At 39.4% G+C, this 27,496-nt stretch overlaps 1 protein-coding gene and 1 long non-coding RNA gene across 4 annotated transcripts in view; one reads left to right on the top strand and one right to left on the bottom strand.

The window, feature by feature from the left end:
* The window catches only part of RSBN1L (round spermatid basic protein 1 like), a 65,959-nt gene extending 48,485 nt beyond the window's left edge, over positions 1–17,474 (bottom strand). Inside the window, exon 1 of the mRNA XM_036863326.1 lies at positions 16,893–17,474. Coding sequence (XP_036719221.1) covers positions 16,893–17,457 — 565 coding nt within the window. The 5' untranslated portion in view covers positions 17,458–17,474. The remainder of the gene's footprint in view (positions 1–16,892) is intronic.
* Positions 17,475–17,622: 148 nt separating this feature from the next.
* The window catches only part of LOC118900715, an 81,142-nt gene continuing 71,268 nt past the window's right edge, over positions 17,623–27,496 (top strand). For 2 of the 3 annotated variants that reach the window (XR_005021211.1, XR_005021212.1), the window contains exon 1: positions 18,005–18,113. This is a non-coding gene — a long non-coding RNA (uncharacterized LOC118900715). Of the gene's footprint in view, positions 17,746–17,967; positions 18,114–27,496 lie in introns of those variants that run through there. The other variant, XR_005021213.1, reaches the window with a different exon arrangement.

Genomic DNA, 27,496 nt, shown 5'->3' on the forward strand with positions numbered 1-27,496 from the left:
TGAACTGCTGAAATGAGGGAGTGTCACGGAGCTTCTGCTGCTTGTGCTTATATAATCAGGGGCAATAATAACTGATCTCTTAAGACTCCTTTTCTAGTATTCCTTAATTTTATGTTTCTTTTTTTTTTTTTTTATAAAAGGGAAATACTTAGTACAATGACTCATACAGTAACAACATCCTATGTTTTGTACAGCAGTGCAAAAAATGGTTCTGCCTCAAGATATGAAGAGGAAGTTCAAACTGTACAATTCTTATGTCTCCTACTATTCAGGAATAGGCCAAAAAAAAAAAAAGAAAGAAAAAAAAAGGAATAGGCAGGTTGCTTTGGCTAACATATTAGAGGCCAAAAGAAAAGAAAAGAAAAAAAAAAAAAAGGAACAGAATGTTGAAAATGGGACAGTTTAAGACAGCTGGAGATTAAGAAACTTTAAATGGATTGTAATTCAGTAGGCTCCCCTTACCCTGGGGGGATATATTCTCAAACCGGTTGGATGCCTGAAATCACAAATAGTACTGAACCCTATGTATACTATGTTTTTCCTATACATACGTACGATAAAGTTTAATTTATAAATTAGGCACAGCAAGAGAATATTCAAATTGCCAGCGTCACTACTCCTATGCTTTGGGGCCATTATTAAGTAAAATAAGGGTACATGAATACGACAGTAGATCTGGTAACTGAGATGGCTGCTAAGTGACTAACAGGTGGGTAGCGCATGCAGTGTGTGGATGTGCTGGGCAAAGGCATGATTAACTACCTGGGAGGGATGGAGCAGGACAGTGCAAGATTTCATCACGCTACTCAGAAGAGCACGCAATTTACAACTTATGAATTGTTTATTTCTGGAATTTTCCATTTAATATTTTCAGACAGTGGTTAACCCCAAGTACCTGAAACCACAGAAAATGAAACCTCGGACAGGTGGTCTACTGTACGGTGGAAATAACTCAGGCTTTGCAGTTAGACATATTAAGTTCAAATTTCAGCTCTACCAACAACTGACCAACTGACACAAACAAGCTACTGAATTGTGTTGTGCCTCAGCATTCTCATCTGTCAAAGACAACAGCATTTATCTTTTAGATTTTTTTTTAGAAGAATTAAAGGCAACATATGCATTATTTCCAACACATGCCCAGTATACTAAAGGCACTTGATAAATGTAGCCATTATTATTAAAAACAATTAGTAGAATTTTATTAGTAAAGCCTCTAGTAATAGAGTGACAAAATGGTATAGCAATAGTAGTCCCAAGAACACCAAAAATAAGTAACAGGAAAACAAAAATACTTATATACCTACATGAAAGCCAAGCCAGGCATAACATGGAAAAGTGGTTTGGGCTCCCTCTCCTGCCATAACAAAAGATTTCAAGTCAGGTTTTCTTCATTGACCTAGCAGGAAAAATTTGCCTCTAAAGCAGAAGTACAATTACTTCTTTTTTCAATATATTGTAAAACAAATATATTAAGTAGTGAGATATTATAATTGGTATCTAGGTTACAGAATTAAACCACTCAGTCACTGAATCTTACACTATAGTTGTTATACAAAATGTGACACATATTGGGCTTCCCTGGTGGCGCAGTGGTTAATAATCCACCTGCCAATGCAGGGGACACGGGTTCGAGCCCTGGTCTGGGAAGATCCCACATGTCGCGGAGCAAGTGAGCCCATGTGCCACAACTACTAAGCCTGCACTCTAGAGCCCGTGAGACACAACTACTGCAGCCCACGTGCCGGAACAACTGAAGCCCACGTGCCTAGAGCCTGTGCTCCACAACAAGAGAAGCCACTGCAATGAGAAGCCCGAGCACCGCAATGAAGAGTAGCTCCCACTCACCTAACTAGAGAAAGCCTACATGCAGCAATGAAGACCCAAAATAATAAATAAATTAAATAAATTAATTAATTTTTTTAAAAAAGAAATGCATAATAAAAGACCCTTCACTATCCAGCCCCAATTTCCCTTTAAAAAAAAAAAAAAGTGACACATAAAACCTGGGACATTCTAGACCTGTTAAGTTGACATTATACAATTATTTAGTTAAAATTATACTCTATAATGCAAACAGTAAATCATATAGTTCTTTCCGGTTAATGTAATAACATAAGTGGAAACAAATGCTCTTTTTATACACTCCTAATTATACTTTTTCATACAACCAATTAAGGTTCTAAATTTTTAAAAGTTATGTATTTAGCTAATACCACTAAATAACTCTCCTATAGGTGCTTTATCTATTTCAGTTCAATGCAGAATATGCTCTTAATAAAATTTTACAAAACAAATATACCTATTAAGGCCCTAATAAGTATACAGGGAGGAACTGTTTCAAGCTTCCAAAGCTAGGTTAGAAAAAGCCTTGCTGTTTCCACCCAGGTCTCTTGGTCTCCTTCTGCCATGTAAGAAATCCTACTATCCTGATGAGGAAGAGATCATGTAAAAAGGCGCTGAGATGACAGGAGAGAGAGGGGACCAGCTCAGCATCTCATCATCCCTGCCAAGGCAACAGGCACATGAGTAAAGTCATCATGGACTCACCAGACAAGACTAGCCACCAAATGAACACCACTGAGTAACCCCAGTCAGCCCCAAATGCAGCAAAATTACCTCGCCACTCCTACTGAACTCCTGACCCAGAACATCGGTAGATACAATAAAATGGTGGTTGTTTTAAGCCTCCAAGTTTTAGGTTAGTTTGTTACACAGCAATACCTAATGCAGCCTTCACAAAATCTTCTTATACTCAAAGAAGTTGGGCTAAGTTATGTATGTGTACAAGACATGCAATGACTTCAGAGAAATGTTAAAACAGAGTATCTTATAAAAACAACTGATATTTTAAAATCTAAGATGAACGGCTAGAATAAAGATGCTTAGCAATATATAATGTCAAAGCTATAAAGAGAATCAAACATCTATAAATTACTTCCTGCCTCAGTATCTGTGACACTGCATAGCTCAGTTTTCCTGTATAGTTCCCATGAATGTTACACTTCATATAATGCTCTAACTAGAACTTCTTTAACTCTTTATTGAAATCCTACCACACTGTCTTTCAAAGTTTCTCTCAAAACACTCTCTCCTTCCTCCTGCATCCCTTCTCCCTTTCTTAACATCTACCTGCGCCCACTCCCACTAGCTACCACCACTACTTTCCATTTGCCTTGTGGTATTTAACTGACTGTACTAAATATTATAACTACTTTTTCTAGTACCCTGCTAGATTGTTTAAGTTACTTGAAGGCATGGACTGCAAATTACTGATTTAGTCATTTTTGTTAACACCTACCACAGCACCTAAGTACTAAAAATGTTTAAGTTGAATAATTATACACTCTGCTACTAGAGATCTCAGATTTTAAAGACAAACACAATGCTTGATGTACCACAAACAAATCACTTCCTGAACGTTACAAAGTAATCTTACTGTAATTCAATCTGTTCCTGATTATAAATAATTGATAACCTTTCACTGTTATAAAATTATATACACAATTATCAAGTACATGTAGAAAAACCAAAAGCTTTCTTATATACCAGTAATAATCTGGAAAAAAACCTCCCAAAAATAAAACAAAATACAAGAAAACTCATAATATGTATTAAATATCAATAAATTTTACAGAGATATAAAAGAATAGGTAAAGATATACATGTAGCTTTTAAGTACAAAGATAATCCTGTAACAAGTACAGTTTGCCCCTAATTCAATAAATATATTTAATAAAAATCTCTATTGGATGGGGGGAGGGGGTTCTTTACAAAATAACTCTTAAGTTAATCAAAAAGGAAAAATAAGGGTAAAGGAACCTTGATCCAAAACTCATATACAAAAATTTTCCGAATGCATCATAGACCTAAATGTAAAACCTAAAACTACAGAGTATCTAAAAGAAAACATAAGAGAAAACCTGTATGACCTTGGGTTAGGCAAAGCTCCCTTAGTTCAAACACAAAAAGCACAAACCATAAAAGAAATAAATTATAAAGTGGACCTAATCCAAATTAAAATTTTCTGCTGTTAAAAAGTGTAAAGGACAATATTAAGAGAAAGAAAAGCCAAGGAATTGGAGAATACATTTGCAAAAGTACGTATCTCATATGGAACTTGTTCACAGAATATGTAGAGAACTTTCACAATTTCCTAATAATAAGAAAACACCCAATAATAGACAATTTGAACAGACACTGCACAAAAAAGAGATAGGGATGGAAAATAGGCACATGAAAAGATGTTCAACATCGCTAATCATTAGGAATTGCAAATTAAAACCACAATGAAATACTACTACATGTCCACTAGGATGGCTAAAATTTAGTAAACTGACAATATCAAAGGGCTAGTGGGAATGAAAAATGGTACAGCCACTTTAGAAAAGTTTGACAGTTTCTTACGAAGTTAAACATGCACTTAACCATACAACCCAGCAATTCTACTTCTAGGTATTTACTGAAGAGAAATGAAAACATATATCCATCAGAAGATTTTAAGTAAATGTTTGTAGCAGGCTTTTTAATAATTATCAAAAACTAGAAACAATCCAAATGTCCATCAACTGGCAAACGAAAAAACAAAGTGTGGTGTCTCCATACAATAAACTAAGATTAGAAATAGAAAAGAATGAACTGATTAATGTTAACAACTCAAAAGCAACATGCTAAGTGAAAGAAGCCAAACATGAAAAAAGTTAGACAGTTCAACTTAAAAGACATTCTGAAAAAGGCAAAACCATTGGGACATAAAACAGATCACCCCCAGAGTGGAAGTAGTGGGAGAGCACTAAGTGGCAAGAGGGAACTTTATTCTTAATTTTATTGGACTATAGTTGATTTACAACATTGTGTTAATTTCTGCTGTACAGCAAAGTGACCCAGTTACATATATTCTTTCTCATATCTTTTCCCATTATGGTTTATCACAGAATACTGAATACAGTTCCCTGTGCTATACGGTAGGACCTTGTTTATCCATCCTATATATAAAATAGCTTGCATCTGCTAATCCCAAATTCCCAGTCTTCCCTCCCCCATCCCCCCTTCCCCTTGGCAACCACAAGTTTGTTCTCTATGTCTGTGAGTCTGTTTCTATTTTGTTATGTTCATTTGTGTCGTATTTTAGATTCCACTTATATAAGTGATATCATATGGTATTTGTTTTTCTCTTTCTGATTTACTTTGATTACTATGATAATCTCTAGGTCCATCCATGTTGCTGCAAATGGCATTCTTTCATGCTTTTTTAATGGCTGAGTAATATTCCACTGTATATATACACCACATCTTCTTTATCCAGCCATCTGTTGATGGACATTTAGGTTGTTTCCCAGCCTTAGCTATTGTGAACAGTGCTTCTATGAACATAGGGGTGCATGTGTCTTTTCAAATTATAGTCTTGTCTAGGTATATGCCTAGGAGTATATATGGCAACTCTATTTTTAGTTTTTTTAAGGAACCTCCATACTGTTTTCCATAGTGGCTGCACCAATTTACATGGGTGGCTGCACCCAATTAAACCAACAGTGCAGGTGGGTTCCCTTTTCTCCTCACCCTCTCCAGCATTTATTATTTGTACTTTTTAAAATTAATTAATTAATTAATTTGTTTGTTTGTTTGTTTGTTTTTGGCTGCGCTCGGTCTTCATTGCTGCACGCACACTTTCTCTAGTTGCAGCGAGCGGGGGCTACTCTTCGTTGCGGTGCGCGGGCTTCTCATTGCGGTGGCTTCTCTTGTTGCAGAGCACGGGCTCTAGGCATGCGGGCTTCAGTAGCTGTGGCTTGCAGGCTCTAGAGTACAGGCTCAGTAGTTGTGGCGCACAGGCTTAGTTGCTCCGCGACATGTGGGATCTTCCTGGACCAGGGCTCGAACCCGTGGCCCTGCGCTGAGAGGCGGATTTTTAACCACTGTGCCACCAGGGAAGTCCCTATTTGTAGACTTTTTAATGATGGCCATTCTGACTAGTGTGAGGTGGTACCTCATTGTAGTTTTGATTTGCATCTCAAAGAGGGAACTTTTTGATTTTTAGTAGTACGTGATAAAAGCTGGCATTCTATATCTGTGTGGAAAGGAAAAACTATTCAGTAAATGGTATTAAAAACTAATTACTGGAAAAAAATTAATTATGATTCCTAATTTTATGTCTAAATAAATTCCAAATAGAGCAAAGGTTTTCATTTATAATTCCATTACAGATTTTGTAAACAAGCTCAGATTAAAAATATAAAATATCCTGTTTGTACAATGTGTAGTAAGTTTAATCTTTTGAGGTTAGAATATATAAAATAGCAATTGTGATAATTCAAGATTAGTCAAACATTCAATTATTATTATCCACACAGTTCATTTTCTTTCTAGTTATCATGCCATTAATACCTGCCTCTTGTGCTCACCTGACAATCTGCCCATTGTTGGTGAGCAGCTGGTCAACTTCTCATCCCATTATCACCTTCTGCTATTTTCACATTTGAAATAACCTGCCAAGATTTTCCTGAACAACAATCAGACATCTCTTCTGAGGAGGCAAAAACAGCCATAACATAGTGCAACTTATTCATTGCTCAAAGTTATCAAGTACCCAGAAGTTGAAGGCCTGACCTGAAACAAGATAATCACAGCCCCAGATTCCAGAGAGCTTACAGTCTGGTGAAGAAGACAACTAAACATGTGATTAAAATGAAGTGAAGAAAATGAAAAGACAACCCTCAGAATGGGAGAAAATATTTGCAAACAAAGCAATCGACAAGGGATTAATCTCCAAAACACAGACAGCTCATGCAGCTCAATATCACAAACAACCCAATCAAAAAATGGGCAGAGGATCTAAATAGACATTTCTCCAAAGACGACATACAGATGGTTGAAAAGCACATGAAAAGATGCTCAACATCACTAATTATTAGAGAAATGCAACTCAAAACTACAATGAGGTATCACCTCACACCGGTCAGAATGGCCATCATTTAAAAGTCTACAAATAATAAATGCTGGAGAGGGTATGGAGAAAAGGGAACCCTCCTACACTGTTGGTGGGAATGTAAATTGATACAGCCACTATGGAGAATATGGAGGTTCCTTAAAAAACTAAAAATAGAGCTACCATATGATCCAGCAATCCCACTCCTGGGCATATATCTGGAGAAAACCATAATTTGAAAAGATACATTCACCCCATTGTTCACTGCAATGCTATTTACAGTAGCCAGGACATGGAAGCCACCTAAATGTCCATCAACAGAGGAATGGATAAAGAAGATGCGGTACATATATACAATGGAATATTATTCAGCCATGAAAAAGAATGAAATAATGCCATTTGCAGCAACATGGATGGACCTAGAGATTATCATACTAAGTGAAGGAAGTCAGAGAAAGACAGATATCATATGATATTGCTTATATGTGGAATCTAAAAAAAGGCTATAAATGAACTTATCTACAAAACAGAAATAGAGTTACAGATGTAGAAAATAAACTTAAGGTTACCAGGGGGTAAGTGGGGGGGGATAAATTGGAAGATTGGGACTGACATATACACACTAGTATATATAAAATAGATAACTAATGAGGACCTACTGTATAGTACAGGGAACTCTACTCAGTACTCTGTAATGGCCTATATGGGAAAAGAATCTAAAAAAGAGTGGATATATGTATAATAGATTCACTTTGCTGTACATCTGAAACTAACACAACATTGTAAATCAACTATACCCCAATAAAAAAAAAAAAAAAAAAAATGAAGTGAAGAAAGTCAGGATATGGCAAAGTGATATGGTAAGAGACAGCAAGGGGACCTAATCTAGTCCAGGGAGTAGCAAAGGCCTCCCTTTCAAGTTCAGTCCTAAAAGATGAGTAAGTTCAGTGAAGTAGAAGTGTGGAACTAGAGATGGAAGGATAATGGATGGAGAAAGTTCTAGGCAGCAAAAAGCACTGAGGAGAAGCTGAAGAGCTAAACGAGGATATGATCATCCAGAACCTTCGGGGACATTTTAAGGAATTTGAACATCATCTCATGAACAGAAGAGTGACATCAAATAGGCATTTAGATTTCTAGTTATCACTAAGGCTGTAGAATGAAGAATGAAATGAAAGATCATAGATGTGAAGTAGAGAGCCCAATAAGGAAGCAGTTATACAATAATTGAGGTTAGAGATAATTAGGCTAGAGATAATTAGCTTTCAACTAATACTAAGAGAAAGGAAGGCATAAAAGTAGATAGATGTGAAAGACAGTGGCTAGAAGCGAAAAGATCTGGCTACAGGTGTGATAAAGTTAAAGTGGAGAATTCAGTTTTCAAACTTGAGCGCTGAGATAAGGAGCATACATGGAAAGACAAATTTGGGTAAGGAAGACAATGAGTTGTGAACATATTACTCTTACGGTTCTATGGACCACCTAATAGTGGTCATGTCAAGGAGGCAACTGAATACACAGATCTAAACCTCTGGACTAAGCTAAGATTTGAGGAGTGCTAACAATAGACATAAGAAAACTAACAGGGTCATTAGCAAAGCCAGAGAGACTACTACTGTAAAAGGGCCCCAAACTAAACCAAATGCTAAAATAGCTGCAGCAGAGATAAGGAAAATGGCAGGGGATGCTAAAAGGGGAAGGACAAATGGAATGTAAATTTTTAAACTGTTGAGTGGAATGAAGGCTAAGGGACCATGCCTAATCTTGGGGTTTTTAGAGACCTTTTCAAGACTGTGAACAGCTGGTTACCTAAGAATTAATGATCTGAGATTATTTGCTCCTCACAGAAAAAGCCCTCCACATACACACACTGAAGCACACATGTTAACTGAACAGAATCTCCTACATACAGAGCAACATTTTTAAACCTCACCCTTGGACTCACTACTAATTTGACATGCATCTGATAACAGGACTTTAATAAGGTACTTGCCTGAATCTCAAACTCACATCCATCTTTTTGAACCAGTTCTCTTACAGGCATACCCACATTTTTTCAAAAAATGCTTATTCTCTCCATCTGAAAGCATAAAATAACATGTAAGTCCTCCTTTCTTGCTATATATTTGAAAACCATGATGCCCTATCATATAATCCCTCTTAAAATCTTCCCTTTCATGTCCAGGAGTACCAATCATTTCACCACTAAAATCACTTCATTTCACTACTACAGTAGTCTCCAATACCCCTGACTCTACAATTTTCTCAGCCAATCTCTCCTATACAATGCTACTAAAGTAATATTCCTAAAATACCAGTTTGAATATATTATCACCCTACTAAAAAACTGTGCCTTGCTGTTGCCCACAGAATGAAGTCTGAACTCCTTATCCAGACAAATAGAAAGCAGATTATGGCAGACTTTCAACTGCCATGCAGTCCTATCTCACAACTTTGTACAAAATCATCAATCCCAGCCAAATGGCTCTTCTCACAGACCACTGAACACGCCAGACACACTCCTGTCTCTACAATCCTGCTCACACCATCCCTCCTGCCTAACAAGCCTGTCTCCATCATCTCCATTTACATAAGTTCTAATTTTCCATCAAAGCCCAGTTCATTTACTTGGCAAACTATCTCACAATGCAAGGTACAATTCTGGATGAAGGAGATTTAAAAATATTAACATGGTTTGCACAGTAGTTTAGAGAGAGAGCTCTGAGGTCAAACTATCTAAAGATCTGAAACCTAGATTTACTACTTATTTCATATCCTTCAGCAAGTCACTTAAATTATTCTGAGCTTCCATAAAGCACTTTCAAAGGTCTACTATCTAACTAAACTTTAAAGAAGTTGTGAAAATTAAATAAAAATCTATATAAAGTGCTGAGTATATAATTCTATAAATGTTAACCCTTGTTCTTATTTTTGTTGTTTCTGTCCTCAAGAAGCTTATATTCTAGCTCAAATTGCCCCTAAGTACTCACTGCATCAGCTTGTGGCCCATCTCAAAAAAGCTTGACAGAATTTACTAATTCTGACATTTTCATTATCCTCAAAGGAGAAAACCAAAATTATACTGTTCTGGTTTCTACTGTATTAATTAAATTTTTTTCATGATAAAAAGTTAAATATTTTCAAAAAAAAAAAAGTTAAATATTTTAAATCTACAATTCAAAAAAAAGTACAAATTTTAATGTACCTTCAGAAATAAAAATGTTTAAAGTGATAAAAAAATTAGTTTAGTTGGTAAGAGTGTACATTTATTATTAATTCTCCTTAATCACACACACAAAGATTTTATATAAGCCACAATTATTTCATCAGAATTCTTTTTACTCTTAACACTCTAACTGAAAAAGTATCATTATTTTTTCAATATCCTATTTTAAGTAGTTTATCCATAATTTGAAACTTTAATTCATTTGAGGATGGTGAAAAATTAATGACATTTACTATAATAACTGTAAACCTCTGACATATAAACTTCTTTCAACAAGTTAGTATTGTTCATACAAATACCAAAAATTCTCAGAAACCAGGATACCAATGGGAAAACTACACAGGTTATACCTACCCATGAATTCAGTGAAACTACATGTGTCCAATGTGTTATACAGGAAAGAATGGTTAGGAACTAATATCCCTACAAATGTCTACCATATACCAGGCTCATGTAATTCTAACAACCGTGCTGTGGATACCTATAATAGCAGATGAGTATGAGCTCAAAAAGATTAAGTGATTTCACCAGTGTCCCACAAATAGGAACAAATGAAAATAAGGCTAAAATTTAAGATCTCTTCTTGAAAAACATACCACAACAATAGGGAGAAAAAGAACTAGAAACATAAATTCCACCTTTAATGTAACTAGGAGATACTGTAACTGTAACCTGAAATACAATTTATAAAGACAGAACGTTGATGGTGGAACGGTAAATGACCTGGCATAAATGGAAGAAGGTAAAGGTAAATCCCTGTAGAAAGAAATAATGACAAACAACCCTGTTTACTCTGCAGCACCCCAGAAGGGTTTAGAAATGGGAGGTGCTGGGAGAGGCAAGATGACAGAACCACACTGCTTCACCCCCTGCCCCCACTCCCACCCCCTCACTCCTAAGGGAATGAGAGGTGTTCAGCAAAACTGAATCAGAGCGTGGCTCCAGCCTCAGGGGCGACACACACAGAAAAAGGGAGAAGCAAGTGCTGGTATGAAAACAAGGAGACTAAGTGAAAATTTAGAAACTGGTGAGACTTGTAGTAGATTTCTTCCTCCACCCAGCACTAGAACTCTGCCATCAATACTCATTACTTCTGCCAATCCTCTCCTCGCTCCATTATTCCACTTATGCAGACGGACAGAAAAATGAAGGACCATTATCTGAAGAAACTGAAAGCCTTCTTACCCACCACCCAGAGAAAAAAAAAAAAGATAAAAACAAGGGAGTTCATTAGTCACTAAGCTATGCTCATGCATGCCCAGTGAGCTTTCAATCAGTTTTGCAACATTCTCTTGAATATGAAGGAACTGCTGAGGATCACACAGATCTGAAGAAAGCCTTCAACAACAAAAAAAAGAGACCAAAACAAACAGAAAAAAAGTTAGAGGAACCAAAAACAATGCAAGGCACGGAAGAAAATGTCAAAGAAACTGTAATTAATATCCTTGAAGAGATAACAGAAGATGCTGTCCCATGAAAAAGAAACAAGATGCTATAATACAGAAATAGAGAAGAGCTCATAAAACATTTTTTTAAAAAAGATACCTGAAATTTTAAAATTCAGTGAAAGGATTGAAATCTCCCAGATAGGACAAAGGACAGTTTTTTGGAGATCAAATTTTTCAGCATCAACATTGGAAGCCAAGCAATAAAGGAACACCTCCAAACTTTTAAGGAAAAATGATTTCCAATACAGAAATCTCTCAACAGCCCAACAGTCAAGCGTGAGGGTAAAAACGAAACCCCCCAAAATATCTCATGCACTCTTTCACAGTAATAGTAAAGAAACCAAAAAGAAGGAATAAACTAAAAGGAAGGCATGGGATCCAGGAAAAAAGGGACTCAACAAAAGTGAAAAAAATTCCCAGAATGTCCCAAGATAACAGCTTTGCAGCAGGCCTAAACAGAAAACAATCCAGAATAAAGCAGGAAGGACAGCTACAGAAGGGATGACTACAGGAATAAGTGGAAGTGGTAAGTTTATGTGACAGATTTGACCATGTGGAAAATTGTACTGAGAAGCATTTTACCGAGCTGCTGGAGGATATAGAAAGACAAAACTAAGCAAATGAAAAAACAAGGCATGAAAAGCAAAAGGTTACACGAGAAAACGAAATCATAGTAAACTACTATCTCAGCAGTGACAAATATTTGGTTGGAATGATGAAAACTCTCAACATGAATTTAACCTAAAATTGCAGAATAACAGTATTAGAAAGATGGAGGAAAAGCCTAGCTTGAAAAATCTTTGAACATCTATCCCTTTAAAATCATTGATAATTACATACCTCAAATTATTCAATTCTAAGGAAAGCCTCTATTTTCATTAAATTCTGTAACTACACTTTCAAGGCAAAAATTTAGTGAAATGCACTGGTTTTGTCTTGGGATACTTCACAGGGTCATTTTAAGGAAATAAGGTAATAAATGCAAAGCAAAAATGCTAACAAAAATTATAAGATCTATACAAGTTTTATTGGTTACTGGAATCAGTTAAGGCAGCTTATTATCTAGTAATATGTTTGTTCTATTGTTTGCTATAATTCTTTTTTTTTAATATTTATGTATTTATTTCTATTTATTTTGGCTATGCCTGGTCTCAGCTGCGGCACACAGGGTCTTCGTTGCAGCATGTGGGATCTTTAGTTGATCTTTACTGCAGCATGCAGGATCTTCTAGTTGCAGCATGTGGACTTCTTAGTCGCAGCATGCATGCAGGACCTAGTTCCCCGATCAGGGATCGAACCTGGGCCCCCTGCACTGGGAACACGGAGTCTTACCCACTGGACCGCCACACAAGTCCCTGTTTGTTGTAATTCTAAATGTTGGACACCTTCAGCACATGTCCACCTTTACCTTCCACATTTACCAGTTAATAATTTATTCAGTCTTACAGGAAAATGGGCTGCGAACTCTTTAGTAGTTTACCTCTTTATACACCAAAACTTTTATTTCATAGTTTTAAAAATCTAGGACTTCCCCGGTGGCGCACTCGTTGGGAGTCCGCCTGCCAATGCAGGGGACACGGGTTCGAGCCCTGGTCCGGGAGGATCCCACATGCCGTGGAGCAACTGGGCCCAGGCACCACAGCTGCTGAGCCTGTGCTCTAGAGCCCATGAGCCACAAGGGCTTAAGCCCGGGCACCTGGAGCCTGTGCTCTGCAACAAGAGAGGCCACCATAATGAGAAGTCTGCACACAGCGGCGAGGAGTAGCCCCTGCTGGCGCAACTGGAGAGAGCCCGTGCGCAACAATGAAGACCCAATGCAGACAAAAATAAATAAATAAATTTTAAAAATAAAATAAAAAATAAATTAAAAAATAAAACTAATTTTTAAAAAAATCTAGGGCTTCCCTGGTGGCGCAGTGGTTGAGAATCTGCCTGCCAATGCAGGGGACACGGGTTCGAGCCCTGGTCTGGGAAGATCCCACATGCCATGGAGCAACTAGGCCCGTGAGCCACAATTACTGAGCCTGTGCGTCTGGAGCCTGTGCTCCGCAACAAGAGAGGCCGCGATAATGAGAGGCCCGCACACCGCGATGAAGAGTGGCCTCCACTTGCCACAACTAGAGAAAGCCCTCACACAGAAATGAAGACCCAACACAGCCATAAATAAATAAATAAAATAAATAAATAAACCCAAAGTTAAAAAAAAAAAAATCTAAAATGTTTTGCACTTTTTCTTTTTATAAGAAATAAATTTAACTTTTACTTGATGACTCAGGCTGTCATACAAGTCAGCTACAGTACTATGACTAGATGGCCTCAGAGGTTTTAGGTCTGTAAGGCATCAGCCCTTATGCTAAATGGACCTAGACTGGTATGCTTTTAAATCTTTTTTTTTCTTAATTAATTAATTAATTTATTTATTTATTTTTGGCTGTGTTGGGTCTTCGTTTCTGTGCGAGGGCTTTCTCTAGTTGCGGCAAGTGGGGGCCGCTCTTCATCGCGGTGCGCGGGCCTCTCACTATCGTGGCCTCTCTTGTTGCGGAGCACAGGCTCCAGACGCGCAGGCTCAGTAGTTGTGGCTCACGGGCCTAGTTGCTCCACGGCATGTGGGATCTTCCCAGACCAGGGCTCGAACCTGTGTCCCCTGCATTGGCAGGCAGATTCTCAACCACTGCGCCACCAGGGAAGCCCCTGGTATGCTTTTATAATCTTCCTGTTCATCACTCTTAACTTTCAGATCTACTGTCAACAATCCTTCCTCTATCTGGATTGACCCATCTTTTATTTACTATGGGGTTAAAAAAAAAATCATCATGCTTCTGACTCAAATAACATTTACTAAATGCCCTGCCTTTCATACACACACTTTCATTTAATCCAAATAACTTGTTAGAATGGTAGTCAATGTAAAAATTTAGCAGTTCTGACTAAAGACTTTAAAAAAAACTATTACAAATAAATACAGGAGTTTAACTGCTTAATGGAGTTTGGGGGCTGCATCTTTTGGATGGTTTTGGGGGTTTCGTTTGCTTTTTGAGAGAAGGATTTATTTTCCTTGCTTTGGTGTCTTTATAACCAATTTCCAGTTCCGATCAAGACTGGTCAATCAATGATCTATGGGATAATTGTGGGAGTCACTGAACTATCCTATGTGCTATCCTATCAGCTATTCAACTTAGAGCAATACCAAAAAGAGGTACATATTTAAAACTACAGACACGTGGTCATCCATTCACTAAGACTTTCACAAAAAACGCAGAAAAATTAGAAGTGTATTGCAAATTAGGACTTTTATATTTGCAATTATATCTATATTAAATGCATGTATATAATTTTGTTATTTTAATACTTCTGTTGCTTAAAAATTTTCTTAGTTGAATAAAACAGAACCTCAATTCAGTTAAATCTGAACTTCAGAAGGATATGAGTACTTCCCAAATTAAGAGGTAAAGATTTTCACCATTAAATGTATCACCAAGACACTGAAAAGCAATCCTTCTCATTGATTTTGTTATTCCTCTATAAAATAGCAGCATTTCCATAAAAAAAAGAAAAAAGAAAGAAAAGAAGATCTTACCATACTGTTACTATCTAGTCACTACTCAAAAAACCTACATAAATCATGGAATAAAAGCTATCATTGCTTATATTCAGGCTTAATAATGTAAGCTGTAGCCTTCAAAAGGAGGATTCTAAATGTAGTTTAAAAGACTAGAAAACTTTCTCTTTAACAGCCATTTCACTTTAAAAGCAATTTATGTGCTGCAGAGAATTGTTAAAGAATGCTTACTTATTTATTTTCAGCCATTCCAATACTTCAACAATGTTATACCCATATTCACGTTCTCATTCAAAGAACTTTGAAGAGCAAATACACTGTTTACACATCACAAATAAGACTGATATTGAGCTGCAAATGCTGACTTCCAGGCACTTTCAAATTTTAAATGTAATTATTAAAACAAAATTGCTTTAAAATACTAATCACCTAAAATCCCAGACTAAAAGTAGTATAAATTCCATCCTCAAAACCACTTTCCTAGAAACAACACTTTCCAAAGCTGAGAGATCCTTTACCTTGTGCCAGAGTACCTGATGCATATGCTTAGATGTCAAAGCTTTGCTACAGGCAAAATATCAAAAAAGTAACACTGCTGCTACATACTCGTGCACAACATTTTTAAAAATTGCGAAAATATGCCATTCTAGTTCAAACATACAGATTAGTTTTCATGATCTAAGCTACCATTAGATCAGCAACGCTAAAACTGCTTGACATTTCATTTTTCCTAAAACAAGCAAAAATACTTTCACAATACTGTGTATCAACGTACATTTATAATAAAGATCACTACGTGCTTTAAGCTTTTGATCCATAAAGATCTAATTTTCAACCAGTCTCCACGTTGTACCACTGTCAAAACTGTGTATCAAACATCTAAATAGGTAGGACCACCTATTTTATAGAAATACTTCCTGAAAATTATATGACTAGCCTACTTTTTAAAAGAAAACCGCGCAGTCGTGTCTGAAAAGAACGCTTAAGAATTTGCCTTTCTCTGATGCTAAAACATTTTGCAGCAAGTACTTGGTCTGGCCAAAAAAACGTCAATGCTCCTGATTTTATCATTTGCTGCAGGAAAAAAAGAATATGGCTGAAAATTCTTTCTGAAGGGTGGTATTTCAAACAGGACCACTCACAACACTTAAGAATACGGAGTGGAGAGGAGGGTGGAGGGAGGGTACCTTATGAAACAGCACACTCCGGGCCCTGCACACTACCTCATTTCCCTAATAGGGATGAAAAGCTCAGGCCTCTGGTAGCTTCCAGCTGACGCCAATGCTCTCCACACCCCTTTTTTTGACAGGATTTTCTGGCGTTGGAGCCTGTGTCACAAATACAAATTCCGTGATCACGTCTAAACGGTCTAATAATCAAGCATCTTCTACAGGACCAAACCCTTCGCGATCCCATTCCCTCCCATCTCCCTCCGTAGCGAAACACACCTAGGCGGGTCCTCTACATCGAATTCTACAAATCCTGCCGCGCATTATCGAGGCAGAAACGATACAGAAAATAGATTTCAGCCATCCCCCTCGGTGCCACCGAAGTTACAGGCTCCATTTCCTGTCCCCATGGGGACCGCAAAATCTCCGGCGGAGACCGGACGCCTCCCGCCCCCTCCAGGCTGGCGCACGCGGCCCCCGCGCTCCCCCTGCCTGGGCCCCGCGGGCGCGAGCGGGTGGCGGGGACCCGGGGCGCCCTCCCCTCCCCCCACCCGGCGCCGGCACCCACCTCTCGGCAGCGGCTTCATCTCCCCGTTCTCCTCGCGGGCTGCCCCGCCGGCCTCGCCCGCCCCGCCGAGGCCGTGCCTCCTCCTTTCCTTCTCTCGCTTCTCCTTGGGTCTGCGCGGCTTGGCGTTGGCGGAGGAGGCGGCGGCCGGCAGCAGGAGATGGTGAGGCTGAGCGTGCAGCAGCGTAGGAGGGACCAGCAGTTTGCGCGGCACCGGCTGGGACGAGGAAGCAGAAGCTGAGGAGGGGACGGCCGTGCCAGCGGAGAAAGAGAAATTGCTCCGAGCAGAGGACGGGGAGGAGGCAGCAGACAGAGCGGCGAAGCTCCAAGACCCAGGGCTGCCATAGCTCTGAGGCGAAGGTGCCGCGGAAGACTGCAGCTGCCTGCTGTTGCCGCCGCTGCCTCCTTCTCCGTTCAGTCTCCGCGGCGTCTTCTTCTCCTCAGTCCGGATCTTCTTGGCGGAAAGAGGACCCGGCGGGTCCCGGGAGGGGGGCTGTAGCTTGGAAAACGGTTCTTTCTCCGAGACGGCGGCGGGGGCGCAGTGCACTAGGCTCGGCGGTTCCGCCATTTTGCGCTCCTGTTGTATTTACTCTCCTCCGCTCCCAGGCGCGGGGCAGGGGCGGGCTCTCCTCAGGGGGCGGGGAAGGGGCGGAGCGGCCGGACCCTCCATTGGGCGAGCCACGCTGAGGGATATCTTAAGAACCAATCAAAAGCGCAAGTCTGGAGCCGAAGTTGTGGGGGGAATCGCCAAGCGTACCAGTTTTGGAGGTCACAGTTCCGCGGGGCGCAGCTAATGGCGGAGCAAGCTGTGAGGGGAGGGTCGCCCAATTGTCGTCAGCGTGAACGCGGGCGCCCAGTGAGTGTCTGAGAGAACCCCAACTCCAGACCCCAAAGTCTGCCCCGGCCGCGCGCTCGTCTCTGCCTCGTCGACTTTGTCTTATACCACTTTCCCTTCCTTTTTCCCTGGGGAGTCCTTTTGGTCCCTCCCCTGCCTTTTCCCGCTCAGAAAGCCGAATTTCGCAGATTCTCAGCTCCGAGGAGCAAATTTTGCCGGAAATTAAATCCTTCCTTCTGTTAGGCAGTAGTCGACTGATGGGAGGAGCTAAAAGTCGCTTGGTGTCCTGACAAGATGTGTTACTCTTTTGCTAAGATCGTCATCTCTAATGCTTTGAGGGAGATAACTTCTGCACACCTAGAACTTTCGGATTACTACCGAGCTTGAAGGTAAGACTCTCCTGGAGAATTTTTTTTTTTTAAGCTCTTGTGATTAGACCGTTAAAGATTTTAATTTTATTATCATTATTATAACAGATTCGCTAAGAAAAATTAATTAGCGATATTTATAGATGTTTGAAAAGCAAGTTTGTTTTTTTTTAAGTGTGTATTTTACCGTTTAGTTAGCAATCTGAGTGTTCGATGTTTTGTAAGCGCGTGCTTTGGTTTGTAGCTTAGAAGATAAGGAATTTGAGGAGATGGGTTACAGTAATTGCAACCAAGTGAAGAGTACGATTATAATTTTACTCTAAGGTCTTACATGAGACCAAGAAGTCAAAGGAATAGATGTAAAAATAAAAGTAGTCAAATGAGGAGATGACCAGTCAGAGGATATTTTGAGTCCCAAAAGGTGCCCTAAGTTGCCTATAACTTTGTGGAAAACAATTAAAAGTAACTTTCCAGAATTACCAGTTCTCGTCACCTCATGAAGTTGGAATTCTTTATTTTGTTTTCACTTTTGAGGGGTAAAGGGGATTGGTTTTAAGAATATTTTGGGGTCAAAATTTAATATTGGTTTATAGACTTTTTTTGAGGTGCGTCAGATTTTCAAAGTAATGAAAACTATTCACTGTACTTTAATGCATAGCAATGAAAGCAAGTGTAAGCTGTGTAGTTGGAATTGACTGACAGTAGATGTCTTACTGAACAGTGTGGACAGAGATTATGCGGCTGGAAATCATCTGCTACTGACTAGCTTTGTGACCTCAGTCAGGGTGCTCTTTATCTGTCTGAATTTCTGTTTTATTTATTAAATGAGTATATTTGATTACATGATTACTAAGATCCCTTCTGCGCTCTAAACTTCAGCTGTATTTAAGAAACTTTTTAAAATCACATTGAAATCATTACAATTAAAATAACTTCTTAATTGTTGGCCCTCCAGATGTAAGAGTGTCTCTTATATACATAATATAGTGCCTGTAAATTTGCACCATTTATACCCTTATCTTCCCTGCAGAAGTCTGGAAGATCTGACTTCTTAAGGGCCCAGCTAAAGTGGACTCTCACCTGAATTCGTTACTAATTGCACTATATTCTTCTATACACTCTTATCAAGGCAGACCCTAAATTTATAGAGCCTGAGCAAGAGTGTGGTTATGGAGGTTCACAGACCATGTGTCTAAATATTTAAGTTATAAATCAAGATAACAAACTATTATTAAAAATGTATTCTACTCTCCTACCTTGGCAAATCTACTTAAATGATGATCTGGAAGGCCAGGTTTAAATTTAGAATTCTCAGACTTCTAGAGTCCTCAGACTGACCCTGTTCTCTTCCCATTCCCGACGTCGTCACCCACCTCACCCAGCATGTCCAAGCTATGTCCACATCTTGAACCCCCTGCAAATAGTGATATGTAATCAGCTGCTCCATCTGCCCTCAGATCTAGCCACTCTGAAAGAGGAGTGCAGGCTCAAGGGGCAGACATGGCCCCTTGACCTCATGGACTCAATGTCCTTTGCAGCAGGAGGAGGGTACTCACTCAGGTCTAAGGGCAGTACTGTTACAAAACATGCTCAATCATCTGTCTTTTCTCCCATGTAATCAGCCATTCCCTTACAACTAGGTCATTCCTAACAACATTGAACTGGGAGAGAATTCCCACTACTGTCACCAATTCCTACTGGCTTAATCTCTACTAGCACTAAAACCATCCACTTCTCTCCATGTCCATTGTTGGTACCCTATTCCAAGTACCACCCCTCTCACCTGGATGACTACAGTAGCCTTTTTTCTGGTCGTCTTTTTTTTTTTTTAAATCCGGAGTCAGTCTTTTTTTTTTTTTTAAATTTATTTATTTATTTATTTTTGGCTGTGTTGGGTCTTCGTTTCTGTGCGAGGGAGGGCTTTCTCTAGTTGTGGCAAGGGGGGGCCACTCTTCATCGCGGTGCGCAGGCCTCTCACTATCGCGGCCTCTCCTGTTGCGGAGCACAGGCTCCAGAGGTGCAGGCTCAGTAATGGTGGCTCACGGGCCCAGCTGCTCTGTGGCATGTGGGATCTTCCCAGACCAGGGCTCGAACCCGTGTCCCCTGCATCGGCAGGCAGATTCTCAACCACTGCGCCACCAGGGAAGCCCAGCCATTCTTGATATAACCCCAGCACTCCTTTCTCTCTCACTCTCCTACAGCTTTCCTCTGTTTTATCTATTCTGAACTATGTGTAGTTGCCAAAAGAGTGGCACTCTTTGTCGCTCTGTGCATTCTGCCTGTCATACCCCTCCAGTATTGGGTTCAAGCATCTCCCTAGTACTGCGCTTCCTGACCTGCCAAATCAGAGTTGATCGTTCCTTTGTGCCATCATCATTCTGCCTAGGAGCATTTAACTCATTGGTCTCTGCTTCTAGCCTGAGAGCCTCCTTAAGAGCAGGGATGATGCATTATTTATAGTTGTATGCATAGTATCTGGGACATGGTTAGAAAACAAATGTTGAAAAGAAGTATATAAAGAGCAGTTTGTGATCTTTACGATAAGATGAGGATCAGAGGTTACAATCAAATGGTCTTGATAGGTTAAAAAAATAATAAGGCAGGTTGACTATAATATAATAGGAAGTGGTGAGGACTGTGGAAACTGGGAATTATATGCCTTATCTACAAGGTACATTGCTGATTGTTCCTATATGGAAATGAAGCAGGCCTACTTGCTAAATGTCTAGATTTTTTTAATGTGAGGTTTCCTAAGAAACTACGCAAGCCGGACAAAACATACTTGTGGGTCACATAACCCAGTCTGACTTCTGATCTAGAAAAAAGTGACTTAACTTTGGATAATGTAGCCTTTGAGAGTTTTGTTTGTTAACTCAGGGCCCTACCTTTGTCAATTGCTAGAATAGATACTAAGCAAATATATGTGAACTTGTAGCCATGATAAATGTGTGTTAGCAGTGTTTAGAGCTGTCCTCCTAGAATCTGGTTTTCTCTGTGTATAATGTCCTCCAATATTCCTGAGCCTAACTGCATTTTTGCTCTGCAGTATACTATCCTCTGGCCTTGTCCAGGTTCCTGACCCCCTGTGCTTTCTTTATTTTTTTTTTAGATTAATTAATTAATTTATTTATTTATTTATGGCTGTGTTGGGTCTTCATTGCTGCGCGCGGTCTTTCTCTAGTTGCGGTGAGTGGGGACTACTCTTCCTTGCGGTGCGCGGGCTTCTAATTGCAGTGGCTTCTCTTGTTGCAGAGCACGGGCTCTAGGCGCGCAGACTTCAGTAGTTGCAGCACACAGCCTCAGGAGTTGTGGATTGCAGGCCCTAGAGCGTGGGCTCAGTAGTTGTGGCGCATGGGCTGTTATTCCGCGGCATGTGGGATCTTCCCGGACCAGGACTCGAACCCGTGTCCCCTGCACTGGCAGGCAGATTCTTAACCACTGCGCCACCAGGGAAGTCCCCCCCTGTGCTTTATGAAACCCTGTATTAACCTTAAAGACATCCCTTCTACCCTTCTGGCGTGGAAATCTCAAAGTCCTACCTCTATCACACTTACCTGCACATCTTTATGTGTCTTTCTTTTGTGAATCAACATTGACCAGTTATAAAGGGTGGTTCTATGCTTTAGGAAAGCCTGATCTTTTCAACTTTCATGTTGTCAGTTCTAATTTAGTCCACACTTAGTACAGGAGCCAGCAAACTTGTTCTGTAAAGAGCCAGATAGTAAATATTTTAGGCTTTGCAGACCACATGTCTCTCTAGCAACTACTGCTTGTAGCACAAAAGCAGCCATAGACAATATATTAATGAGTGGGCATGGCTGTGTTCCAGTAAAACTATAAAAATAGGCAGGATAGATTTGGACTGCAATATATAGTTTGCTGACTCTTGCTCTAGGATTTTGATTTCTACCTTTATACCATGTGAAAAGATAGTTGAACATCTCTTCCACACTCCCCTTTGCTCCTGCTGCATCAGTCACATGGCTTTCTCTCTGTTCCCTGATCATGCCCAGTCCTGCCTAAGACCCTTGGCCCAGGCTAGTTCCCTGCCTGGAACGCTTCTTCCCTCCCACCTCTAACTCTTCTTTCAGATGTCATTACAGGCCTTCCTCTTTTCATTATTCTCTGTCACAGCATTCTCTTTCTTTCAGAGCACCTATCACAGTTTATAATTATTTTACAATTATTTCCTTACTTTTTATCTTTTGTCTCCCTTAGTAAATAGTAAGCTCCATGGGGACAGGGACCACATCTTTCTTATTCACTCTTATTCACCACTGTATCTCTGGAATCTAGCAAATGCCTTGTATAAATTAGACACCCACCAAATGGTTATTGAATGGATAAATCAATTAATGACTCAGCCTGAATTTTGATTAACTAATTTAGTTGTTTTTCACCAGAAACTAATAGAATAGTTCTATAGTGATGCAATAGTATATCCACAAAACAATCAATGGACTTCCCTGGCAGTCCAGTGTTAAGACTCTGTGCTTCCACTGCAGGGGGTGCGGTTTCAATCCCTGGTCAGGGAACTAAGATCCCACATGCCACGTGGTGCAGCCAAAAAAAAAAAAACAAAAGCCAAAATTTTAGCTTTCTGATGAATCTAGTTATACCTACATGTGCATTTCGGCCATAGTGACTGTTTCTTAGTTTATTAGTTTCACTCTTTCTTAATGTATTGATATTAGTACAGTGATGCATTGAAAATTCATACAACTCAGAATACATTTCTATAACTCTTTTCCAAAAGTTCAGAATAGCTCTAGCTGCAGATCTGAATAGTGAAACAATGCCAGGTTTATAGCATGAGATTTTATGGGTGTCTCCCTCATACAGGGATGGTCAGAGCTGTAAGAAAAACACTGACATAATCTTGTCCTGTAGGAAGAAAGGTCTATTTAGATAACAGAGTAGTAACAGGAGTAAGAGGGTCAATTTTGATTTTTCCATAGCTGTCTTCAGAATCTTGGAGTTAAGCAACTCTGAATAAACTTCAAAAAGAACTCTATCAAACTGGAAAAAAATGTAATATCTAGGACCAGTTTCTTTGTATTCATCTGAAAACTTTCTGTTTTACAGTTGAAGTAAAAAACCTATTGACCAGCATTGCATCCATCCACACCTAACCTGTTAAAAGAACTATTGGAATTAACTATAGAAAAGGAAACTTATTAACGTGCATAACATTATATTTTTGCCCTTTCTGCTGACAAATAAGACCCCTCTCAAGTTTGAATCCATGTATACATATATGACAAAAGAACCCACTGAACCATAGATTGACCATTAATTTCTCTGGCATCCACCAACATTGGGCTCTGTGATGATTATGTAAATCTTTTCCCTCACCCTGGTTATAATCATTCTTAAATTTAAGAGGTAAAAAACAACCTATTTGAGGTTCCAGAGTTGAGATATACTCTGTGTTGTAAGTAGAGGTGTTGCATACAGAAATAATTAAAGTAACTCCGGTTAAAAAAATAAAAGGCAATTAATTATTATGAGATCAAGTTACAAGAAAAAGTTAAAGTACCCAAATAGCATTTGTTTAGCCATATAGTATCCAAAATAAAAATTTTTAATAAATAAAGGATGGATGTGGGGACACCAGGAGAAAATTATCATTCAAATTCAAGTGCCACTATTCACTTGAATATCTCAAAAACATTTCAGACTCATCATATCAGCTCCTTCTCACAATATTTTATAGGCTCCTCCTCTGGAGACTCAAGTTTCAATTTAAGGGCATTTTTTTCCTCACATTATTCCTTTTCTTGGCCAATCTCAAAAATGCCCATAATGTCAGTAAATTGTTTTTATAGTGACAGCTCCCCAGCGTATATCTGTAAACCTGGCTGGTCCTCTGTGTTTGTGACCTATCCACTCAGCATCTTCCACAGATATATCAAAAGCACCTCAAACTCAATATGTCTGTGGCAGAGATGTCTAGTATCTGTTTTCCCCCTTCTTCCTACTACCTGAACTTTATTTCATTCAGGTGCAATGTGCCTAGGTAAAAAAATACAAACAAAAATGTAGACTGCCCAACCTCCCTCATTCCTAGGGATGGCAGTGATGTCATGGAAGTCTGGGTGAGGCTTTCAGGACAGCTCCTTTCAGGGTGGGAGGGGGCACTTAACCCCTTTGCCCTTCCCCCTTTCTCTCCTGCCTGGAACTTGGGTAAGGGGGAAAAGAAAGGGCCTTAACTATCAAGGTGTGAAACTTTCAGCCCATATTTTTTTAATTCAACAATGCAGGTGAGTTGAACTCTCACCTCTTAACCACTGATACTTTACAACAAATATGACTTAACTGCTTGCTCAATCACAGTCTTTCCAGTTCGCGTATGTACTCAAGTTTGGGGGAAGTTGCAAATTGTAGGTGAGGGAGTGGCTGCTGCTTAAAGGCTTCGCTGGAGAGTCAGCAGCCACCGCGGAGCAGGAAGAAGGCAGAAAGAATAAAAGGGACCAAACAGAGTAAATAGAAACCATCTGTAACATCTCTTGGCAGGTTAATTTTGCTGCCAGAATTCTTGTATGGAAGGACATCAGATCTTTTTGATACTTATTTATTTATTTGGTTGTGCTGGGTCTTAGTTGCGGCTTGAGGGCTCCTTAGTTGCAGCATGCATGTGGCATCTAGTTCCCTGACCAGGGATCGAACCCAGGCCCCCTGCCTTGGGAGCATGGAGTCTTACCCACTGTGCCACCAGGGAAATCCTTTGATACTTATTTTTAAGAAAGGGATAGGAAGCCTGTAAAATGTATGACAGGAGCCTTACTCAGTGTTGTAAATCTCTAAAAAGACAAGCATAAGTTTTATGGTACTAGTCAGTTTTCTGGAAAGAGGGAACTATTTTAGCTAAGAATTGGTGGGTAGAGGGTAAAGTATATATTATGACTTTGAAACCTAAGTGTGGCAAAGAGGTGTAAAGAAATATGATAAATTCATAGCACTTCTAGATTGAAAACCCAGCCCTGTACCCAATTTGTGAATTTCCTTTGCCGCTTATACTTTACTTTGTTCTTGAACAGGAAAACTTCACCTCCAGAATAACTGTTCTCTGCTTCATTGTTTCAGCCACACTTTCAGACCATCACTGTGGGTAGGGGGATAATGTTTACTGAGTGCCTTGTGTAAGCCTCATGTTTGTAGACATTTTACCTCATCCTATGCTTTGAAAAGCCTTACAAGGAATTTTTCACAAATGAACTGGAATTCCATGTTCATCCGGACACTAAACTAATTTTCTAATGTAGCCTATCTTGCAAGAGGAAGCAGAAGTCTAAAGTGTCAAAATTTTAAATCTAAACATTGATCATGCCTTTTTAGAAATTTCAGTTAATTAAATTATGTTTCAAAAATACAGATTCAGAAAAGATGCAGTGTTTCTTAGGGTGCTGGTAGACACAAGTGCTTTTATCTCATACTAGGTCAAGAGTATTTTTAGGGGAAGGAGTGAGAGTGGGAGAGGGTGAGGACAGGCAGACCTATATAAGCAGTGGTTTGAACTTCTCAAGACACTTTATAATGCAGTTGCCCAAAGTCTGGGTAACCTGAATATCCTGAAGCCAGTCTAACAGATTCCCAGAAGGGATGACCCACAGAAGAACAATTTTGTGCAAATGCTGCACTTGTCAGTAGAGCCAGGAAATTACAAAACTATAACTGTCACAAAGTTATCATTTCAATTTTTTGGTTTCACAGATTCTAAGTTGAAAAGTTTGTCTGAATAATTAATGAACAGTGCCATGAAGTAACATGTATCTTGCCTCAGGTGCAAGTGCTGGCTTTTCTTGATTCCCGTTGGATGAACGACTACTTCTGTGTACCATTAGATTGAAAAATAGATGTATAACTAAAACAGCTAAACTAAAAAACCATCAAATAAATACTCACTTTTTAAGTTAACTTTTAAATCCAAGCCAAGCTCTGATTAAGTCTATTTACATTTTAATTTCTATTTTTCGGATTTTAATCCTAGTCTTTGCCCCGTTTTATCCCTATGTTTGATTTCAATGAGTAGAAAACACGAAATTCTAGAATAAAGTCACTGGGAGTTTTACACCTGTTAGTGATAGAGGACAGAAAAAGGAGGTACAAATCAGGTACCTGGAAACCTTGACTACCATGGCATGAAACTGGGGTCAAGGGTTGCCACATCCAACCTTGCCAGCACAGATGGGCAATTCCAAGTGCCAAGCAAAGAGGGTAAGCTTTCTATGTGTAGAATTCTTATAACCTTGGGTGGAGTTTGCCCTGAAGTCTTAATCTTGCCATCTGAGTTTACAAATACTACCAGTGTACCTTGACCATCACCTTGATCTAGGTCAAAAGTGTGAATGGTATAGGGACTTCCCTGTTGGTCCAGTGGTTAAGACTCCGCACTTCCACTGCAGGGGGCATGGGTTCCATCCCTGGTCAGGGAACTAAGATCCCACATGCTGCGTGGCACGACCAAAAAAAAAAAAGTGTGAGTGGAATGGACATTTAGAGATTTCAGCTTCTTCATAGTGAACTGTAAGTACAGGGGCATAAGTATTAGAGGCACACAGGTCCTCTTAAATATTGTTTGATGATGATACCAAGTTAAGTGCTTCAGTGTATCATAGGAAAGCAAGCCTAAAATAATGCAGCACCAATATAAATTACAGGTATGCAGTCATAATGTGGTATGCTTGTAAATGAATAACTCCATTTGGAGATTAAATACCACTTTTGATGCTCCAGGTAGAGGTATTAAACAGGAAAACATAAATGCATAGTGGCAAATGACAGTGGCAGAATCTTTTGCAGATGTGAAGGACGTTGTTATTTTTATTTCTGTGGTCAGGCTAATGTCTATGACCACTCTGACTAACTGAAAGCATAAATCATATTTACATGAACTTATATTGCCTCTCCCCCCCAGTATTCTTTCATGTTTATAATATGTTTAGTAATTTTTAAAAAAATTTTTTGCTAATCAATGATCTTATTGTTTTCTACAGTTTCTTTTTTCCTTGATATACTACCTCTTATGCTAGAGATGCTTCTCTTATTACCTCTTTATGGATGCCTTTCTTCAGTTTATCTTCAATTAATATGCAGTCTGTTTATCCTTATTTTCCATATACATTAAGTATTTAGTTAGTAAATATTTATAGGATGTGAGGGTGATCTGGCTGCAACATCTGTCACCCCATTAATCAACAGGCTTGATCTGGCCAATCTGGCTGGCTAGGCAGGTATCCCCTTCCTCCCTCACTACTCCACGTGTGTCCCTCCCAAAGCTGTGCGCTCGGTCGAAGAGGACAACCGTCCTCAATAGAGGTGGGCCATTCTTAGGTCAAGGGTATAGGAGTAGCTGTGCTCCCCTGCTAGAACCTCCAAACAAGCTCTCAAGTAAATACTTACAA

This window comes from Balaenoptera musculus, chromosome 9 (assembly GCF_009873245.2).
Source record: "Balaenoptera musculus isolate JJ_BM4_2016_0621 chromosome 9, mBalMus1.pri.v3, whole genome shotgun sequence".
Taxonomy (NCBI): domain Eukaryota; kingdom Metazoa; phylum Chordata; class Mammalia; order Artiodactyla; family Balaenopteridae; genus Balaenoptera; species Balaenoptera musculus.